We start from the raw sequence: 22,451 nt of genomic DNA on the forward strand, positions 1-22,451 counted from the left end.
AAGGGGTTGATTGGGTAGACAGCCCTCCCAAAGGGACCCAGAGAAGTAGGAGGAGAATTGGAAGCCAAAGAAGTAGAAAGTTTCCAGAAAGGAAAAAAAAAGAAAGTCAAGAATACAAAACTCCACAGAAAGATCAGGATAAGAATGGAAACTTTCTTAAGTGACTGATATGGACATTAAGTCAGGGCAGGTGACATGTCAGGTGACTTGTCCAAAGTCCTAAAGTTAAAAAGGTACAACACTGGCAATAGAACTCAGGTCTTCTGAACCTTTTTATTTTGACACCAACTATCTTCAACCATCAGAAGAAAGATGAGGCAGTCTGCTTCCATAAAAATTTTACAGTCTTGGAAACCCAATGGGGGTCGCTATGAGTCAGAATTGACTCAATGGCAGTGAGTTTGAAGTTTGGATCTTCAACCATGGATAAAATTGGGGATGGACAGTAGTTCTGCAGATCCACAGAGTTTGGACAAGAAACCAAATCCTCAACATCATGATGAGAATGATTTAGGTTCAATGTTATAAAGCACTTTCTGATTTTTATAGTTATAAAAGGCTGAAATGAATTATTGATAAATGGTGGCTTCTTGTTTTGAGAGAATACGTTAAAGGATGGGAGCTGCAAACTATAGTCTGAATGACTTTGGACAGCACGTCTCAGTCCAGCACTATTTTACCTCTACTCTCCATTTGATTGTCTTTTCCTTTCTGAGGGGGAAAAAAACCTATTGGACAATATGGTAAATCCTAAGGAAATCAAGGGTACATCTTAAGGAAACTAAACATCTTGAGCCCTTTAATTGTAATTTTTTAATTTTATGTCCTTGCTTGCATGGACAGGAAAATCTGCAAAATCCAGATAGCATAAGATGACATTTCTTTCACGTGAATGGTATGAAGATAATGTTAGGGCTCTGAGGATATGGAAAGGGAAGCTGTGGGGGTGAGGAGAATGGAGGGAGGGATCAAGGGCTGGGCCCACTGCTGGGAAAGGGGATGCAGTGAGTGGGTGCTGGTTACAGGTTCACCATCAGCCAGTCCAGCAGCTGCAGCCGTGTCACATTTCCCACTGCCTCGTCCAGCTGTCGCTCCTTCTCATAGCGCAGTACTGACTGCAGAACCTCCCCCACGCTACGCCCTTTGTCCACAGCGGTAGCTGAAAGCTGAAGTAGCTGTGGAGAGGGAAGAAAACAGCAGCAGAGGGGATGAGCATTCCACAGCTGACCACAAAGAGCCTGCTAAGATTAAAACAAAGAGGCCAGGTAGACCCTGGAGAACTGCAACAGGAGGGACTCAGATGTTGGGAAGACTTCTTTAACTGTCATGTTTGCTGCCTTATTTGACATGAGAAAGTTGGCAATATCACCCTCAATGTAAAGAAAAGATGTTAACACCCACCTGCCTGTGATATGGAGAATATGATTTCCCATTAAGACCAAAGTCGAAATGTTTTTGCCTATACTACTCTGCTTCCAGTGAGTGTACAGCCAATGGCTTCCTGAGAATTCTAGAGTACTGAACTCACCATGCGCTCATAAAACAGCTTCCATATATCATTTTCCTATGACCTACAAGGGCAAGAGAAAATAACCAATGGAAAAAGTGGGTGCAGCTTTCCATACCCCATAGACCACAGTGTCTAGAAGGCACCACAGAGGTCAATTCAACCTGAAAATGTCACCCAAGAGAAGTAAAGAGACTTATCAGGAGTGCACTGCTGGTAATTAGCAGAGCCAAAATCCACACCCAGTTCTCTGAATCCCATGTTCAATTCCCTTCCTATGCATGTAGTAATGAAGAAAGTAACCAAAGCAGCCATTCTAATATGAACATAATACATTACCATTCATCTGTGATCCTAAGGGCAACTAGCTGTTTCAAGTAATCAGACATTATTTTGTGCATTTTGCTCTTGACTTTTTATGAGAGAGTCAGATTGCTTACAAACATGTCAAATATCAGGAAAATTTCTGTATAAGAAACTGTGTGTATATGCCTATACACCTGGACACTTTCCTAATGTATCACGGAATTTATATATAGACCATGTCTGAGGGTCAGTACATATTCAGACCAATTTCTTCTATTTTCCAAGTTTATTGTTCTGCCTAAGAAGAACTAATATCATTAGGGTAATATCCAAATACTTTAAGATGCTGGCTTATTGGCTGAGTCTGGTTTTGTTGTTAATTATGTTTTAATGTAACTAAATTCTTTGAAAATTGGCAATATCCCTATCGTATAGCCAAGTATTCAACTGCGAAGCTGTAATGACAGGACACTGAACACATGTTAGGTTAACTGTGTGGGATGTTGCTAAGGCTATCCTATTGAGGCAGCCAAGATTGGGACAAGGAGCACTGGAGGGTAGGAGAAACTCCAGTCTTTCTAGGTCTAGCTCTCTTGGGAATGGACTTCAAAGTGTCTAGACATGCCTGAAGGTACTCCTGGATATTAGGGAAAGACCAGCCTCTGCACATGGGAATGCCAAGAAGCCAGGAAGAAAAGCTCTCTATTGGAAAACCAAAACTGCAGATAAAGGTTAAGCCATGCAAACCAAATTATCAGGATGTTTCTCTTTCTTTTTCCAACTATTGTCACTACAGGTAGGGAAACCTATTGGGTTATTTTAAAATATTAAATCCAGGATCTTTAAGTTAAACTTTTAAGCTTAGCAATGGAGGGATACTCTTCATGTGAAGAGATGGGTGCCTGAAACTCAGAGTCCTGGATCTTACCCACTGATTTTCATCTGCTCTCACAACTTATCTCTGCCCCACCCCTGACCTGGTCTAGGTATGTACCTCTCTTTTTAGTTCTCTGGGCCCAAGTATGTGTTTACTATCCTTACTTCAATTCTACATAGCTCAGATAAGACCAATAAAAATAGATAAACACAAATTTATTAGTAAAAATTGAAGGAAGAGTTATTTAGTCTACCATTGGCAACAATACACTTATACAGCTCATCAAAAATACATGAGAAATACATAAGACAAAAGTGAATCTCAGGGGCAAAAATCAGAAATGTGAGCTTTGATTCTCTTTCCTAAGTTGAGGATTCCCCTTATTGACCAGCCTTGTGGTGGTTTGATAGGGAGTCACAGTTTATTTTCCATACCTCATTTATTATTTACTATTAACCTATTGTCATATTATTAAAATACCCCAGTCTCTAAACCTTCTGAATATTGAAAATACCACCACTGACAGAAGAACAAAAAATCTGTCTTGTAAGAAGAACAGCCAAATGCTCTTTAGAAGCAAGAATGGCCAAATTTTGTATCATGGACTTTGGTCATGTTATCAGAAGGGACCAGACCCTGGAGAAGGATATGTCTGGTAAAGGGGGAAAAGGGAAGACCCTCAACAAGATGGACTGACACACTGGCTATGACGATGGGCTCAAGCATAGCAAGGATTGTGAGGATGGTGCAGGACTGGGTAGTGTTTACAGGGTTGCTATGAGTCAGAACCGATTTGATGACAGCTAACAACAGCAACAAGCTTTTTGATATAATTTTTTGAAGGCTGCATCTCTCTGCATTTTTTCTAGGGAGAATCTCATTGTGTTAATCCTCTATCATTACCATCTTTATTCAGGAATAAATGGATATAATGAACATCAGAAACAAGCCCTAAGGTGTTCACAAGAGGAGGAAATACATGACGTCAACACCACAGACAGTGCTGTGTCACCAGGTGTATGAGATAATTCTTAGCACCATCTTTCTAGATCATCATCTCTTCTAGTTCCCTCTGCCCTCCACAGATGTCTCTGATACACTTCCATCATGTGCTTATGTCCACCTAGCCAAGGAGCATCCAAATTCTATGTCCTGGGATGGGCTTGGATAATAATAGCAGGTATATAGCATCTAATTATCAGAGAACTTTTACACATTACCCTCACAATGTGTGGAGAAGATGCAAGCCAATGAAATCTATTTCATAGATGAGACACAGATGAATGGTATGACATAACTTGGACTAGAGATGAGTTCTAAGGGGATCATGGAAAATGTTGCTATGTAACTCTCACTGGGTTTTTTGAGGAGGCAAGCCATAAACTGAGCTTTGAGAGACATGAATTGGAAGCTAGACTTCTCCTATTCCTATACCAGTTTCTTCCTTGTCCTTTCTTCTGGAATTTTAGGACTAGTTTAAATTCATTCTTCCACCTTCTTTGTTCAAATAAGGGATTGGGAATCTTTGAGTTATGCTACTAGATAAATGTAAAGACATGTCTTATTCATATTTATCTCAACTCATTTTTAGAATAAGACAGGATGAAATTGAATAAAATTTTTAAAATGTTGATATTTGAGACTTTTAGGTATACTCAGGACACATTGGTTGATCTCTTCACCTTGATGAAACCTCATTAAAATGATAATGAATAAAACATATATACCCTTGCACACACTGATTTATGAAAGCTGGGAGATGGATGGAGAAGGGATAACTGATTTAGCAGAGGATGCTCCTGCAATGTAAGTGTCCACAGAGAGGAATAACAATAAGAAGGGAGTGAATTCATCTTCCAGAATTTTGGAAAGGCCTGGGCCTTAGAGCCTTAGAGCCTTAGAGATACTGAGTCCTGGAGAAGATATAGTACATGCACTGAAAATGATCTCTCTCTCTCTCTCCCTCTCTGTTTGTGTTTAAAAGTCTAATCCTTAGAAGGATTAGAACTCTGGGTCTCCTCTCTTTCTGCACAGCTAGATTGTCTCACCCAAATTTTCCCCTAATTCAGATAAATGAGGCCTTATTTTCTGTAGAAATGGAAACTAAGAGGCTCTAGACTTGGGATCTAGGCACTGTAAGCAGGAGAGACCCAGAGAATCAAGGAGAGGGAGGGTTCCAGTAAAAGTGTGCATACTGAACAGAGGAATTCTCTAGCTCCCTGACCCTGTTCCCAGAGGAGTGGAATAGAACAGTGGAATAGCAGCTAAGTGTGTGCCACTTAGGTAAGACTGGAGAAACTAAATGGACCTAGACAAAAAATGATATTTGGGGATTATCCTATGAAAAAAGGTAGCTTGTTGACCTCAATCACCATACAGAATATCCTACCAGTTAATAAACCTCACTCTCCATATAACTTTTCCAAATAGCTTTTTTGGTACCTCACTCTTAAATATGAACAGTAGCTAAGAATTACCATATGGTAAAGAAAAAAAAGGGTATGAAACTAAAAAAACAAGAAAAGGCAATGCAGGTAACAGAAGAAAATATCAAAATAAAAAAAGTCTTACAGTATTATCTGGGGAAAAAAAAACCCTAGAGAACATGAAAACTTTATTGAAAATTAAAATTATTATAGCAAAAGAAAAAAAATCAAGTAGAGGGGTTGGAAGAAAAAGTCAATCAATTATTTTTTCTCAAAACTAAAACAAAAAGATAAACAGATGAAAAATAGAAAAACAGAGATTAAAATAAATAGAGGTTCAACCCAGGAGGACACACATTTCAGAAAGAGAAGTAAGAAGAACAGTAAGGGAACTATTATCAAAGAAATAATACAAAGAATATAGACCAGAACTGAATAGATCCACCCTTCATGGAGGAAACAGAAAAAGCCACCATACCAAAGCAGCTCATTTTGAAGGTTCAGAACTACAGGGATAAAGAAAAGATCATAAAAGTGTTGGGAGGGTAGTGGTAACCAGGTCACATACTAAGATTGGGAATCAGAATAACACAGGGTTTCTCACCAGCAACTTGAGAGCCCAAAAGACAGTGGGGCTTTGCCACCAATATTTCTTCAGAAAATTAAATTATCCTAGAACATGAAACACAACCAATCTATCACATTAGGGATATGAAGACTCAAAAATTGTAATTATTGCAAAATTTCACAGGAAGCTATTGGAGAATTATGCTTTATCAAACAAGGAGACAAACCAAGAAAGACAAAGAAATGTGATCCAGAAAATCATATTTAACACAGAACAGCCAATGGAATTCTCAGGATGAGGGCCAAGGAGAGTTCTTGGATGTATCAGTTGCTAGCAAATGTTCAGATATATCAAAATAGTTGCAATGGTTTTCTAATTGCCATGCAGAAAATCAGATAAAGGAAAAAAAAGGGCTAAACACTCATTTTTAGTCTACTCTGGGGAAAAAATCATATAGGTGAGGAAATTTTATTATACCACACTGTCTGGCTGGGCAGAGACCAAAGATAACACAGCCAAAATGATAAAAAATAGGGGTTCTGGTTCTGGGTAACATGGAATAAATATTTCTCACCCATCTTTTCTACTGACAGCAGCTATAAAACCTAGATAGAATGCCTGGAACAGCTATTTGAGAAATCAGAAAAGTAAATATTAGCAACAGAGATTAGAAAGAAGACCAGAATTTAAGTACCACTGAAAGAGTGGTGAGTTTCCATTTTCTCTCTGGTATCCACTGGCCTAACAAATAATATGTCAAAGATTTCATATTTCTTGGATCCACAATCAACGCCATGGAAGTAGCAGCCAAGATATCAGATGTCATATTGCACTGGGCAAATCTGTTCCAAAAGACTTCTTTTTAAAGTGCTGAAGAGCAAAGATGTCACTTTGAAGGCTAACCCAAACCATATTTTCAATCACCTCGTATGCATGTGAAAGCTGGACAATGAATAAGGAATACACAAGAAGAGTTGATGCTTTTGAATTGTGGTGTTAGTGAAGAATACTGAAAATACCACAGATGGTCAGAAGAGGGAACAAATCTGTCCCGGAAGAAGTGCAGCCAGAATGCTCCTTGGAAGCGAGAATGGCCTTCAGACTTCATCTCACCTACTTTGGTCATACTGTCAGAAGGGACTATTCCCTGGAGAAAGATTGCTTGGTAAAGTGGTGGGTCAGCACAAAAGGGGAAGACCCTTAACAAGATGCATCAACACAGTGGCTGCAATGAGGGGCTACAGTATAGCAAGGATTGTGAGGCTGCCACATGACCGGACAGTGTTTTGTTCTGTTGTCCACAGGGTCGCTATGAGTCAGAGCCAACTCAATGGCACCTAACAACAGCAACATCCACTTGCCTAGACTCAAGGCAGCCCAAACCCCAGAAATGGACACCAGGGTCCCCAAAATATGGAGAGAGATCCAGGAGAAACTAGCTCTAGCTTAAGAAGCAGGAAAAGGGCCTACCAATAGACAGAGTGAAGGAAATCTCTCATTGTTTTCTTTCCTCTTGTTGCTCATGCCTCAAAACCCAGGCAATCCTGTGGTGGTGGAAGTGGTACTGACAGCAGTAGCAGTGGTTATAGGGCTTACAAATGCCTAAAACTCAGAGGGAAAGGAATCTTCCTGTATAATTGGAGAGGTGTCATTCCAAGAAAACTAAAAAAAAAAAAAAAAAAGGGGTGGAACAAACTCCTGCTGCTATCTGAACTCCTACTGCTTATCCCCAGATATGGGTGCAGTACTGGGAAATGTAGGGCAGAGCAAAATAACTAAAACTGCAGCATCCTTGAGGAGTTCCAAAAAGGGAACTAACTCCCTTCTATTCTGGACTCTCCTTCCTCTGTTGTTCCAGGTGAGACCAATTGCTGTGTGTGGGATGGCTACTTGCAAGCTTTTAAGACCATAGGCACTACTCAACAATACAGGCACCGAATATATTATTAGGCCTATTAACTGGTATGTTCCATTAAACTGTCCCCTAAACCTCCAAACCAAGGAGCTAAATCCAGGGAAGTGTTTCATTGTACATAAGTAGCCTCAGCAACTTCTTTTTTTGGGGTGGTGGTGGTGGTGGTCATTGTTGTAAATATATCACACAACTTTACCAATTCGACTTTTTACAGGTGTACAACTTCTTGACAGCAGTTACAATAATTGTTTGTGCAACCCTACCTTTAACCAATGCAATTTTTCCTTCACTGTTAAATTTTCGCCCTCCACCTCCCTCCCTCTCATCCCTGGCAACTACTAATAAACTTTGGCCTCTACATATTTGCCTTTTCTTGTCTTTCTATATAAGTGAGGCCAAACACTATTTGTCCTTTTGTGATTAACCAATTTCACTCAGCATAATGTTTTCAACTCCATCCACAATGGAAGGTGTGGCTAATTGCTTCCATGAATAACTGCCAACTTTCCCATGAGAATAGAACTGGATGATGCTGATCAAAAGAGGGAAAATGTAGAACAGAATTTCAAATTCTCATAGATTGTAGACTTTCTGGGCCATGAAGTTCTGGGTGAACCTCTGAAACTCTTACTCTGAGTTAATCATTAAACCTTAAATTAAAAAATACCTCCTGAAATCTTTAAACCAAACAATAGTTCAGCTTTACTAGTAAAGACTGTCTGCCTGAGCACTGTGCTCTTTTAAGAACTATCTATATGGGATCAAATTGACAATAGCAACTCAAACGGTTACATAGAAGCCTTAGGGGTAGTGAGTTTATGTTAATGGGGAGGAACAATATGGAAAAGGAGATTGAGAATGGTTGCCCAACTCAAAGAATGTAATCAATATCACTGAATTAGTTGAATTGGTGTATGTTTTGCTGTGTATATTCTCAACAACAAAATAAATAATATATTTTAAAAATGAAAAAAAAAAAAAAAAGAGGGGGAATCCTAGGGGAAAAGAGGATACTTGGGAGATTTCAGGGAGTTAGCACCTTGGGAAAGCAACTCCATCAAGTTGTTTTTGAACTCCTGAGCACACTAGTAGTGGGATGTGCGTACATGGATCTGATCCCAAGCAGCATTTCAAGACTTTGAGAGTGAACTAAGGAGTAGACCAGGGCCCACAATCCAGACTGGCCACTGGGTGGTGCACACACGGGACATACCTGAATTGTCTGAGAAAAGCTTTGAAAACAGAACTGACACTGAAACCACGACTCACAGAAGGCTAGTCAGAATTTTAACTCATTGGATGGAATGCCTATAAAAACAAAATATTAGCATTCTCCAGGATTTCATTGTTGTTGTTGTTGTTATGTGCCGTGGAGTCGGACCTGACTCATGGCGACCCCTCCTTGGGTTTCCCAGACAGTATCTCTACGGAAGTAGATTGCCCAACCTTCTTTCCGGGGAGTGGCTGGTGGGTTTGAACCGCCAGCCTTCTGGCTAGCAGTCAAGTGCCTTAGGCACTATGCTACCAGAGCTCCCCCAGGATTTCATTAAGACCCATTATAACATAATATTATAGCATAATATTATAGCATAATATTCAAAATGTTTAGGATATGATCTGAAATTACTTGGTATACAAAGAGCCAGAAAAATTTTAAATGGCATGGCAAATGACAATCAACAGATGCCAACATGGAGATGACAAAGGTGTTGGAATTACCTCACAAAGACTAAAGCAACTATCATGAAAATGCTTCAGGAAGTATGTACGAGTGCTTTAGGAAAAAAAAAAAAAAAATGGAAAGAGCAAGTCTCAGCAAAGAGAAAAGGCGAGCCAAGTGGACATTTTAGAATGGCAGAATATAATATGCATCATAAAAACTTACTGGATAGGCTAAATAGAATGGAGATGATAGAGGAAAGGATCAGTACAGCTGAAGATAGATCAATAGAAATGATCCATGTTGAATAGCACAGAAGAAAGATTAAAATAAATTAAAAAAACAGCTCAGGGTCTGTGAAGTAATACCAAAAGGTCCAATACGTCATTAGAATGCAGAAAGAGACGAGAAAGAGGTGGTGCAGAAAAGTATGAAGACATACTGGCCGGAAACTTCCCCAATTTTCCAAAACACAAAAAGCCACAGAAGCAGCTCAGAAAGCCAAAAATAAGTTCAATACAAAGAAATTCACTATATGACCTCTCATAATTAAATTGCTAAACAAAAAAGTAAATCAAAGAAAAAAAATCTTAAAAAAGGTCAGAGCAAAATGATATATTGTCTATAAGGAAGCAACAATTCGAATTACAGCAATTTTCTTATCAGAAACCATGGAGGTCAGAAGGATGTAGCATAATATTTTTCAAATACTAAAAGGAAATGATTGTCAAACCAGAATTCTGTATCCAGCAAATTATACTTCAGAATGAAAGTCAAATAAAGACATTCTCACAGTAAGGAAACTTAAGAGAAGTTATTGCCAAAAAACTCCCTCTAGAAGAATAACTAAAGGAAGTTCTTCACCTAGAAGGAAAATTGTATCAGAAGGGAACTGGGAACATCAGGAACAAAGGAAGAAAAAGAAACAGTAAAAATCTTAGTAAATATAAGACTATTCTCCTGGATTGTTCAAAATGTTTTATGGTTGAAAGCAAAAATAATAATATTGTCTAATAATAATATTATTATTACAAAATAATAATATTTTGTATGTAGATAAAATACACATAACAACAATATTGGAGGGGTAGTAAAGAGACTTATATAGTGGTAATATTTCCACATTTCAGTTTAAGTGGTAAAATGTCGATTCTAAGTAGACTCTGAAAAGTTAAGTATGAACAATGTGATCCCTAAAAAAGCCACTAAAAAAATATGTATGTATAGTAAAAAACACAAAAGATAAGTCAGAATAATAAAAGATGTTAAAATAATCCAAAGGAAGGGAGCAAAGAGAAAACAGAAGAGGGAGAAACAGAGATTAAAAAGTAGAAAATAATAAAATAGGAGAAAGGCTGATAGTTGAACCAACCCAGTGGCTTTGCAGAGGAAATATCTGGCAACCTGCTTCTGTAAATATTTCAGCCAATAAAATCCTATAGGGCAATTCAACTCTATTACTTGGGGTTGCTATCCAGTGAAAAAGACTTGATGGCACCATCACCACCACCAGACCTAAATCCAAATGTATCTGTAATTGATTTAGATAACAAACATTTTAAACACATCAATTGTCAGAATGGATAAAAATCCTGTTTCTGAATTTTCTGTTCTCTTGTCTACAAGAAAATCACTTCAAATACACTGATACAATGAGAAAATATGTATTATGAAAAAATACAAATCAGAAAAATCCTTGAACTTTATTATTTATGGTCAATTGATTTCAGCAACAACAACAACAACACCCTCAAACTCACTGCAGTTGAGGGGCTAGACAATTCAATGGGAAAAGAATAATCTTTTCAACAAATGGTATTGAGAAAACTGAATAGAGACATACAAAGAAATGAATTTGGATCCCTATTTCACAACATACACAAAAATTAACTAAAAGTAGATCGTAGACCTAAATATAAGAGCTATACTATCAAATGTTTAAAGGAAAATACAGAAGAAAAATCTTTATGATCTTGGGTACAGTGTTTCTCCAGCACGGCACTATTGACATTTTGGGCTGCTTAAGTATTTTTTTTGTGGGGGGCTGTCCTGTGCATGGTAGGATGTTTAACAGCATCTGTGGCCTCTACTTACCTCATTTAGGGAAGCAACATGTCCTACATACAACCAAATCTCCTTCCAAAAAAAATCTCAAATCATTCTTATACAGTTTCTTTGATACAAACTTCCTCCAATTGTTCTTAAAAACTTACTATGATATTTAATAATTAATTTGAATGTGCTGCTGTTTCTCTTTTCCACCTTTTTCTTTTAATAAAACAAATCATTGCTGTTATCTTTAGAGTAGATAAAGATGTATATGTATGTGTGTGTTTGTGTGTACATAGCAGGGGAACTGAAAGTCTATTGTCCCTATTTTAGATAAATATATTACTGGCATTCAAATTCAAAATAATCCCAAACCATGTACTAGGTATGTTATGTATGATGGGTTTGACTTAAAATATGGTCATAGAACAAAAGCTTTTGCACATATTGTAAGCATATGGAGGCCTAATTGTAAATATTTTTCATCAATCTAAAGTTTTTGGCATAATATATAGGCCCCTCTACTAATGGCTGTCTTCCAAACTTATGGTTTGTTTTATAGATCAGAAAACTGTAAGGAGACAGAGCTTGCCAAGGACCTTTAGGGAGATACAGAGGACTGGAACTTCATGTTCCCTCCCCTAACCCAAACATGAATGTGCCCATGAATTCATGAAAATGAAGATTCTTATTCAGTAGGTTTGGAGTGGACCCTGAAAATTTGCATTTCTAGCAAGCTCCCAAGGAGCTCTGGTGATGCTGTGTTTAAAGCAAAAGGTCAGTGGTTCAAATCCATCTGCCGCTCCGCAGGAGAAAGATGAGGCAGAATTACAGCCTTGGAAATCGTATGGCACGATTCTACTGTGTCCTATAGGGTTGCTAGGAGTCAGAATCGATTCGATGGCAGAGGGTTTTAGCAAGTTCCCAGGTGATTCCAACACTGTTGGTCCACAGACCACACTATGAGTAGCAAGATTATAGATCATACAGTTTCTTATTTAGATTTGTTATGGTCTATTCTGAATGCTATAAAATCCTGCCTCCTTCTAGCCACCAGAGGATAGGTGAGTTGCAGGATTACCAACACTGCTTATTAAACAGAGAAAGCCTCTTCTTCCATCCTCTGGTTTCTATGAGGATGGATTTTTCTAAAGAATTCCAGCATTGTGTGCCTACTCATACTACTTAATTGATGACAGCCATTGTTTCACTTTTCTAAATTGAGAAAAGCAGTTGGTGTCGAGTTAACTCTGACTCATGGCGACCCCATGTGCGTTAGAGTAGAACTGTCCTCCACAGAGTTTTTAATGGCTGATTTTTGGAAGTTAATCATGAGGCCTCTCTTTCAAGGTGCCTCTAGGTGGGCTCAAATCCGCAACCTCTTGTTCAGCAGTCAAATGTATTAACTGTTTGCACCGTCCAGACACTCTCAATTAAGAGAAGATAAAAAGTCCTAAGTTTATGTGTGTATGTGTTTTGTGGGAATGGGGATGGTCTCTATTTCTGTCTGCCTGTCTCTCTCTCTCTCTTAACTCCCCTGTACTACAGTATAGGAAGCCCTGGTGGTGCAGTGGTCAAGTACTTGGCTGCTAACCAAAAGGTGGATGGTTCAAACTCAAGCTGCTCTGAGGGAGAAAGATGTGGCAGCCCACTTTCATCAAGATTCCTGTAGCCATTGATTCCAACTCCTAGAGACCCTATAGGACAGACTGGAACTGGCCCACGAAGTTTCCAAGACTATCTTTACAGAAACAGACTGCTACATCTTTCTCCCATGGAATGGCTGGTGGATTTTAACTACTGATCTTTCAATTGGCAGTTGAGCACTTACTTAGTTATTGCACCACCAGGTCACCTCCTAAAAGATTACAGCCCTGGAAACCCTATGGTGCAGTTTTACTCTGTCTTACAGGGTTGCTATGAGTCTCAATCAGGCAATGGGTTTGGTTTTTTTGGTTGTGAGTCAGAATAGACTTGAAGGCAAGAGGTTTGATTTTTGGTTTTGCACTGGAGTATGAGCCAGCAGCTTGGAAAGTGTGCACGCTGTCCAAACTCACTCTGGTCCTTCAGTGAGCTGTTCCAAGTTCTAAACTGAAAGAAGTTAGATAGCACACTAACCTTTATCAGTAATAACAGTAATAAGTTGATTTCTCATTTGCCTGACTTCTCAAATGAATCAGAACTTGAGGTGGGGGAGGAGGAGTGTTATTTATTGAATCCCTTCAAACCCCAGCACTTCCTAGACAACTAGCTAAGTGAGTAATGACAGGTTTGAAAAGGTCATAAATCTAGACTGTATGCCCTGCCCCTGTCCCCTGAACACCCCAGGATGCTTCCCAGCAAAACTGTCTGATTTGAGGCCATATCTGGTGGCGTAGCACCTAAGGCATTTGACTGCTAACCAAAAGGCTGTGGTTCAAACCCACCAGCCATTCCTCGGAAGGAAGGTTGGGCAATCTACTTCCATAGTGATGTTGCGTCGGAAACGCAAGGAGGGATTGCTATGAGTTGGATCCGACTCAATGGCAGTGAATTTGTTTTTTTTTGTTTTTTTCCTATCTTAAAGTGAGCCTGAAGCCCAGGCATTAATCTGATTCTTTCACCAACTCTCTCAAAACTTTCTCATTTGTGCATTCTCACCAATAAATGCAGAAAACAGAAAAATGTCATTTCTGCCTCTTTTTCCCCTTTGATAGATCTCTTGCTGGACAAATTGAGTTGAGTTTATTATCTCTGCCAAGAGGAATGACCCTCAAATTCTTACTGTTCCCATTCTACTTTTCCTAGGTCTATCTTCTCATCCATAAAGGCAAAAGAACTTAGAATCCTAATTAACTCTTAACAAAGCATTCCAAATTCCTCTGACTTTTCACCCTTACCTTCTCCTGGATGCCTTCATCATCACCAGCAAAGTACAAAATAGGGACATTGAGCTCAGAGGCTGCTACCCATTGAAGAACAGCTTGGAGTTGCTTATTCTGAACAGTATCAGTTAGATTCTGGTTGCTGACAATCACTTTCGCGGATGCACATCCTTCAGGGGGCCGTCCTGATATACCTCTCAGTTCGTTCTGGATGGCGTGATAGGCATTCTGCAGGAGAGTCTCTGCGGTCCCTGTGCCCTTGACTGGCAAACACTCATATAAATTGTCTGGGGAGGCTGAAATTGGTCTGCTTGCATCCCCAGACTTATCATCTCCCAGCTCTGCCAAGGGAGAGTCACAGGACTTGGCAATAATGAGACACAACTTCATCACTGAATCCATCAAATGTTCTACCATCTGCCCATTCATGTGGCCATCCAGCTGGTTGGCAACCATCTTGGTCAGCCCAGCTAAGATACCCCCAGTCTCCTCCCCATCACATACTTTGGTGGGAGAAGGGGTCACAGGTCTTTCACACAGGTTGCTATCTTCCTTAGTTGGATGTTTTGGAAGCTTGGGTTCAGAGCTATGATCACTCTTGAAAATGGTCTCACTAAGTAAATTCCGGATGAAGTTGAAGAAAATGCTCATTAAATCCTTCTTTTCTGCTTCTTCTTTATCACCTCCCATAAAATGAGGAAACTTAAGGGTAGACTCATCAGAAACTTCAGGGGACTTGGTGGCAGGCAAGTTGGTGCTGCCAGCAGCTTCAAGGAAGCTCTGTGCATCCATTCTTCCTCCCTGAGCGAGATGGTATTGGATCAGAAGTAGGGCAGATACAATCAAGTCCTTGGCCCAGGAGTCTGAATCATACATAAAATTCTCAGGTTTCTCTGGGTGATGCATGGGGGGACTGTGGCAAGTCTCCTGAGTGTATTCAACAGAAATGTCTGGTTCAGGTTTATCCTGTTTGTTGGAAAATGCAAATGTGGCACGCTGGAAACCTGGAGATTTACAGTCTTTCTGTTGACTTTTATGCCACAAGGTCAGTCCTTCTTTGATAAGGTGTTCACCCAGAGTTTCAGCACAAGACTTCTCAGGTTTAATTTCAGGGGAGTACAATTTTTCTCTGAGTTTAGCCTCAGATTTCATTGTTGTAAAGTTTACATTTTGGTGTTTAGGATCACCCATTCCCTTCGTGGAGACAAGAGAATAACTCTCAGCCTTGGATTTCCTGACATTCTCAGGGGCTTTCTTGGCAAACATCACAGTGTATAGCTTGCTCAACATGGCATCCATGATATCTGTGGCCTTCTGGCTTCCATGGGAGAAGAGACTTCTTTTCACTGCTGAGACAAAATCTGTATCAGTCATGAGGGTCCCTGTGACATTGTGGAGGTTCCTCATGAAGGAGTCAATGAGATCTGAGACCACTTCTTTTGCATGTCTGATCAGTACTTTCTTCAGCAAGATAGTGGCAATGGTTGTGTCCTTCACTTGGATCCTCAGAGTCTTCATAATAGAAACCATCATATCAGACACCACACTATTAGCATAAGTCATGATCCCTTGACTAATGGAAGCTGTGAAGTCATCAGGCCTTTCTGGTCCTCTAAACATCCTTCTCTCTGCAGGTAAAGACCTTCCAGAGTCTTTGGCATCACCTGCATTATGAGATTCAAACACTTCCTTGTAGAAGAAAGACTTCTTAGAAGCAGACTTCTCATCTGGATTCTTGCTTTCCTTGGTGTTCTCCTTGAATTTCAAAGTGCTCTTGTATTTCATATTTGACGGACTTTGTGATGAGTCTAAAACTCTGTCTCCAGAGCCAGGAGCTTTGTCTGAAACAGCATTATTGGAACATACAGTAACAGTCCGGTTTACCAGATCTGATGCCATCTTACTCAAACTTTTGTTGGATGTGGGTTCATCACCCATGTACAGTGATTGATGGACACATTTGTTTTCAGAGCCATCAATCTTCTCATTGATCTCCTTGCGGGCCATAGCTATGACTAGATTCGTTAGGCGGTTAGCATAGAAGGACACTTCATCTACTGACTTCTCATTACCAGTGGAGCCTTGGGGAGGGGTCTCTTTATGAGTGATCTCAAAATGCATTCTCCCTGGACAGCCCTTGTTAGTGGTGTTGTAATAGTCCACAGAGAAACCTTTGTGTGGGTTTCCTGAGGTGGTCATTTCCCCACCAAATGATGATTCTCCAGGCTTGAACTTAGCATCTTGGAACTCTGCTGTACTTTTTTCCAGGTCTCTGCGGAGCCAGCTGAGCACTCTGATGGGATCAGTTGGAGCTTCCTTAAAAACAGACAAGGATTCATCCGACTATAACAAAGTAGAGATACGTGGTATTCAGAACAACCTCAAAGATCAGTTATAAAAAAAATTTCACCCCTCTTAGGCCTTAATTGCTTCATCATCATAATAAAATAACCAACTTTATTGAGTGGTTGCCATGGATCAGGCACTGTTCCACCTATTTTAAGACTAGCAGCTAGTCATCCTCATTTTACACAGGAGGAAACTGAAGAATAGAGAAGTTAAGTAACCTAATTATCTAATCATTGACTGAGCAGGGATTCCAACCCAGGCAGTCTGACTCCAGAGCCCATACTGTTGGTCACAACACTACATTTTGTCCAACAACCTATACACTTAAGATGTGACAGTCATCAGCTACATAGAAGAGTTGGCATTTGACCTGAATCAGTAGGTTTTTCCTGTATTGATATTGCTATTTCCTATGGCTTACCTGTTTTTGTTTAGGTCTCTTTTTATACGTATAGTTTTAGGAAAATTAGAGAATTCAAAGACAAATAGGCATTGTTGATCACTTAGCCAGACTACAACTAGAACAGTCTTGCTATGTTAATGGCTTCCAATGGACTATTTGACATCACTTAAGTTAATAATCTGATCTAGAAGTGAGGAGTTAATATTTATGCATAATTTATTAGATTTGTATTAATATAGATAGCTTAATGGACACTAGCAGGGGTAAGTACATGCACATATTTACATGTGTATAGGTTGTAGTTTATATGTGGAAAAAAACTCTTGCCTTGAACATAGGATACAATCAGATAATATATGTAAAAGGGCCCTATTTGTTATTAACTGTAAATAATTGCTGTAATTATAGAAGTAGTTCTATTTGGAAATGACCACAAGTATTGTCTATCTTGTTAATTCATTACTAAGTGTCATAGTTACTAGGTAAAAAGCAACAAAACCCAATCACTGTGGAATCATTTCCAACTCATGGCGACCCCATGGGTGTCAGAGTGGAACTGTGCTCCATAAAGTTTTCAATGGCTGATTTTTAAGATCACCAGGGGTTCTTGCAAGGTACCACTGGTTGGACATGAACCACCAACCCTTCAATCAGCAGCTAGGTATATCAACTCTTCATACTACCCAGGGACTCCAAATACTATTGTTGTGTGCTGTCAAATCAATTCTGACTCATAGTGACCCCATAGGACAGAGTAGAACTGCTCCATAGGGTTTCCTAGGCTGTAATCTTTACAGGAGCAGATTGCCAAGTCTTTCTCCTGGAGAGCCACTGGGTGGGTTGGAACCACCAACTTTTCAGCTTAACCATTGTACCATCAGGACTTCTTATTTCAATTACTAGGTACCCCCCAGAACCCCAAAACCCACTGCTGTCCAGTCAAATTTAAACTCATAATGTCTCTATAGGACAGAGTAGAACTGCTCCATAGAGTTTCCAAGGCTGTAAATCTTTATGGAGGCAGACTACCCTATCTTTCCTCTGCAGAATGGCTGGTGAGCTCTGTTGACTTTTTGGTTAGTAGTCAAGCACTTAACCACTGCACCACTGGTACTATTTGTTAAATACGAACCTTCGTGGTGCAATGGTTGTTGTTGTTAGGTGCCATTGAGTCAGCTTCAACTCATAGCAACCCTACATGCAACAGAATGAAACACTGCCCCAGCCTCACAATCTTGCCATACCTGAGCCCATCATTGCAGCCACTGTGTCAATCCATCTTGTTGAGGGCCCTCCCCTTCTTTGCTGACCCTCCACTTTACCAAGCATGATATCCTTCTCCAGGGAATGGCCCCTTCTGACAACATGACCAAAGTAGGTGAGATGAAGTCTGGCCATTCTCACTTCCAAGGAACATTCTGGCTGCACTTCCTTGAGGACAGATTTGTTTGTTCTTTTGGCAGTCCATGTACTTTCAGCATTTTTTGCCAACACCATAACTCAAAAGCATCAACTCTTCTTCAGTCTTCCTTGTTCATTGTCCAGCTCTCACATGCATATGAGGTGATAGAAAATACCATGGCTTGAGTTAGGTGCAACTTAGTCTTCAAGGAGACATCTTTGGTCTTCAGTATTTGAAAGAGGTCTTTTACAGCAGATTTTCCCAGTGCAATATGTTGTCTGATGTCTTGACTGCTGCTTCCACTGGTGTTGACAGAGCTCCTATTGTGGAACCAAGTAATATGAAATCTTTAACAACGTCAATCTTTTCTCCATTTATTATGGTGCTGCTTATTGGTCTGGCTGTTTTAGGATTTTCATTTTCTTTATGTTGAGATATAATCCATATTGCAGACTGAAGTTTTTAATCTTCATCAATAAGTGCTTCAAGTCATCTTCACTTTCAGCAAGCAAAGTTGTGTTCTCTGTATATCGCAGGTTGTTAATGGTTCTTCCTCCAATCCTGATGCCATATTCTTCCTCTACAGTCCACCTTCTTGGATTATTTGTTCAACATACAGATTGAATGCATATGGTGAAAGGATACAACCCTGACACACTTCCTTCTTGATTTTAAACCATGCAGTATTTCCTTGTTCTATTCGAACAACAGCCTCCTTGTCTGTGTACAGGTTCCTGATGAGCACAATCAAGTGTTCTGGAATTCCCATTCTTCTCAATGTTATCCATAATTTGTTATGATCCACACAGTCAAATGCTTTTGCATAGTCAATAAAACACAAGTAAACATCCTTCTGGTATTCTTTGCTTTCAGCTGAGATCCTTCTGACATCAGCAATGATATCCTTCATTCCACATCCTCTTCTGAATCCAGCTTGCATTTCTGGAAGATTTCTGTCAATATACTGCTGCAACCATTTTTTAATTATCTTCAGTAAGATTTTACTTGTGTGTGATGTTAATGATATTTTTTTATAATTTCCGTTGTTCGATAATTTCCACATTCTGTGGGATCATCTTTCTTTGGGTACAAATATCTCTTCCAGTCAGTTGGCCAGGTAGCTGTCTTCCAAATTTCTTGGCATAGATAAGTGAGTGCCTCCAGTACGGCATCCATTTGTTGAAACTTCTCATTGGGTATTCCGTCAATTCCTGGAATCTTGTTCTTTGCCAATTCCTTCAGTGCAGCTTCAACTTCTTGCTTCAGTATCATAGGTTCTTGATCACATGCTGCCTCCTGCAATGGATGATCATTGACCAATTCCTTTTGGTACATTGACTCTGTGTATTCCTTCCATCTTCTTTTGATGTTTGCAGCATCATTCAATATTTTCCCCATAGAATCTTTCAATATTGCAACTAAGGCTTGATTTTTTTCTTCAGTTCTTTCAGCTTGAGAAATGCCGACCATGTTCTTCCCTTTCGGTTTTCTAACTCCAGGTCTTTGCACATTTCATTATAATAATTGACTTTGTCTTCTTGAACTGCTCTTTGACATCTTCTATTCAGCTCTTTTATCTTGTCATTTCTTCCATTTGTTTTAGTTACTGTTCACTCAAGGGCAAGTTTCAGAGTCTCTTCTGACATTGATTTTGCTTTTTTCTTCCTTTCCTGTCTTTTTAATAACTTTTGCTTTCTTCATGGATGATGTTCTTGATGTCAACACACAATTCTTCTGGTCTTTGGTTATTGGTGTTCAATGCATCAAATCTATTCTTTAGCTGGTCTCTAAATTCGGGAGGGATATAAATCAAGGGCATATTTTGATTCCATGGACTTGTTTTAATTGTCTTCAACTTCAACTTGAACTTGCATATGAACAACTGATGGTCTGTTCCACAGTCAGTTCTTGGCTTTGCTTTGGCTGAAGACATTGAGCTTCTCCATTACCTCTTTCCACACATGTAGTCAATCTGATTCCTGTGTACTCCATCTGGCTAAGTCCACATGTATAGTCATCTTTGGTGTTGTTGAAAAAAGGTATTTGCAATGAAGAAGTCGTTGGTCATGCAAAATTCTATCATGCGGTCTCCAGCGTTATTTCTATCACCAAGGCCATATTTTCCAAATACCAGTGATTCTTCTTTGTTTCCAAAAAGGTGTTCAAACCCACCAGCAGCTCCGTAGGAGAAAAGACCTAGTAATCTGCTTTCATATAGATTTCAGCCTAGAAAGCCCTATGGGGCCGTTTTAATCTCTCCTATAGGGTCGCTAGGGAGCTCTGGTAGCATAGTGCCCAAGGCACTTGACTGCTAACCAGAAGGCTGGTGGTTCAAACCCACCAGCCACTCTTCGGAAGGAAGATGGGGCAATCTACTTCCGTAGTGATACTGCCTCGGAAACCCAAGGAGGGGTCACTATGAGTCAGATCTGACTCGGTGGCACATAACAACAACAACAACATAGTGTTGCTATAACACACAACAACAATATTTGTATTTGATAAATACTTATATTTGCCAAGGAACATGCTAAATGCTTTACCCACAATATCTAATTTAATCCTTATACTGACCCTGTTGTTGTTGTTGATTGCCGTTGAGTCGGCCCCGACTCATAGCGACCCCTCCTTGGGTTTCCGAGGCACTATCACTACGGAAGTAGGCTTGCCCAACCTTCCTTCCGAGGAGTGGCTGGTGGGTTTGAACCGCCAGCCTTCTGGTGAACAGTCAAGTGCCTTAGGCACTATGCTACCAGAGCTCCCTAGCGACCCTGTAAGGTAGGTATTATGTTGAATTTAGCTTTTTCATATTTTACACTTGAGAAAATTGATGCTTAGAAAAATCAACTACTTTGGTTAGCATCTCACAGCTAGTAAATAGGGCTATTCAAATACAGTCCTGACTCTAAAACCAGTGCCCTGCACATCTAATATACACTGCTGTTTGTTGATGAGTTGGAAAGAAAAGCAGTTGTCCTAGTCCTCTGCAGGCATGGGTTAAGCTGCCTGTAATGATGTAAGGATTAAAGGCCAGAGTGCTTGGTTCAGAATCTCCCTAAATGGTTCTCCTAATTTGAACAATAGCTACTACAGGGAAAATGTTGTGCTTTAGTGGAAAAGTATTTATTATCTCTATTATACCCTTCCAAATGATCTGACTCTACTTCTCTTGGAGCTGTTTTGCAACTCTATGAACTATAGATAACATAGCACTACAAAAGAATTGTCTATAGACATGTAAATTATGCCCTGACTAGGTTCAACTGACTTGGTGTCTTCTGCTCACACAGTGGAAAAGGCTAGTTTCACCTTCAATTGCACATTCATTTTAATATTCCCTATCTATAAAATTATCTGTCCTTTTTTTCCTTTGAACTCATAACATCTCACCAATTTCCTCATTAATGAGTCAACTAAAATCTTTAACATGTATTCATTTTTCTTTGTTGTTTATATTTTTGAACATTTTATTGTGGTTTGGGTGAAAGTTTGCAAAGCATATTTGTTTCCTATTCAACAATTTGTATACATTTTGTTTTGTGACATTAGTTGCAATCCCCTCAATGTAACAGCACTCTTCCCACTTTCTCCCTGGGTTCTTCATTTCCATTTGTCCTTCTTTCCTGCTTTATGAATTCTGTTTTTGGGTGAATGTTGCCCTCTTGGTCTTGTATGGTGGATTGTTCTGAGGACTATGTTCCTCACGTGTGTTATTGTTCATTTTACTGGCCTGTCTATTGTTTGGCTGAAAGGTAATCCCCAAGGGGAGAGTTCAGTTCCAGGCTTGCAGAGAGTCTAAGGGCCACATTCTCTGGGGTTCCCCCAGTCTCTATAGCCAGTAAGTCTGGTCTTTTTAATGATTTTGAATTTTGTTCTATATTTTCCTCCTATTCTGCCCAGGACTTATTATTACAATCCTGGTCAGAACTGTATGAGAGCTTAACATCAGAAGCAGTTGTGTTTTTAAATAGTGCAATCTGAAAGTAGAGGCTTAATTCCATTTTAAAGTCTTGACATGAATCTAGAATCTATATTGAATTGTAATGCCCTTTTCTAACAGCAGTCCCTCTAACCTCGATGCTGACCATATACCCTAAAGAAGACATTCTTTTTCTCTGAGATCTG

General features: G+C 39.6%; 1 protein-coding gene across 1 annotated transcript in view; it reads right to left on the bottom strand.

Moving 5' to 3' along the window:
• Positions 1 to 1,019: 1,019 nt before the first annotated feature.
• Positions 1,020 to 22,451, bottom strand: part of AKAP3 (A-kinase anchoring protein 3) — a 43,420-nt gene continuing 21,988 nt past the window's right edge. Inside the window, exons 2-3 of the mRNA XM_042780442.1 lie at positions 14,188 to 16,515; positions 1,020 to 1,175 (exon numbers count right to left, since the gene is read on the bottom strand). Of these exons, the coding sequence (XP_042636376.1) occupies positions 1,020 to 1,175; positions 14,188 to 16,515 (2,484 nt within the window). The remainder of the gene's footprint in view (positions 1,176 to 14,187; positions 16,516 to 22,451) is intronic.

Source organism: Orycteropus afer, unplaced genomic scaffold (assembly GCF_000298275.1).
Source record: "Orycteropus afer afer isolate SDZICR_OR568_19922 unplaced genomic scaffold, OryAfe1.0 scaffold00040, whole genome shotgun sequence".
NCBI classification, from domain to species: Eukaryota; Metazoa; Chordata; class Mammalia; order Tubulidentata; family Orycteropodidae; genus Orycteropus; species Orycteropus afer.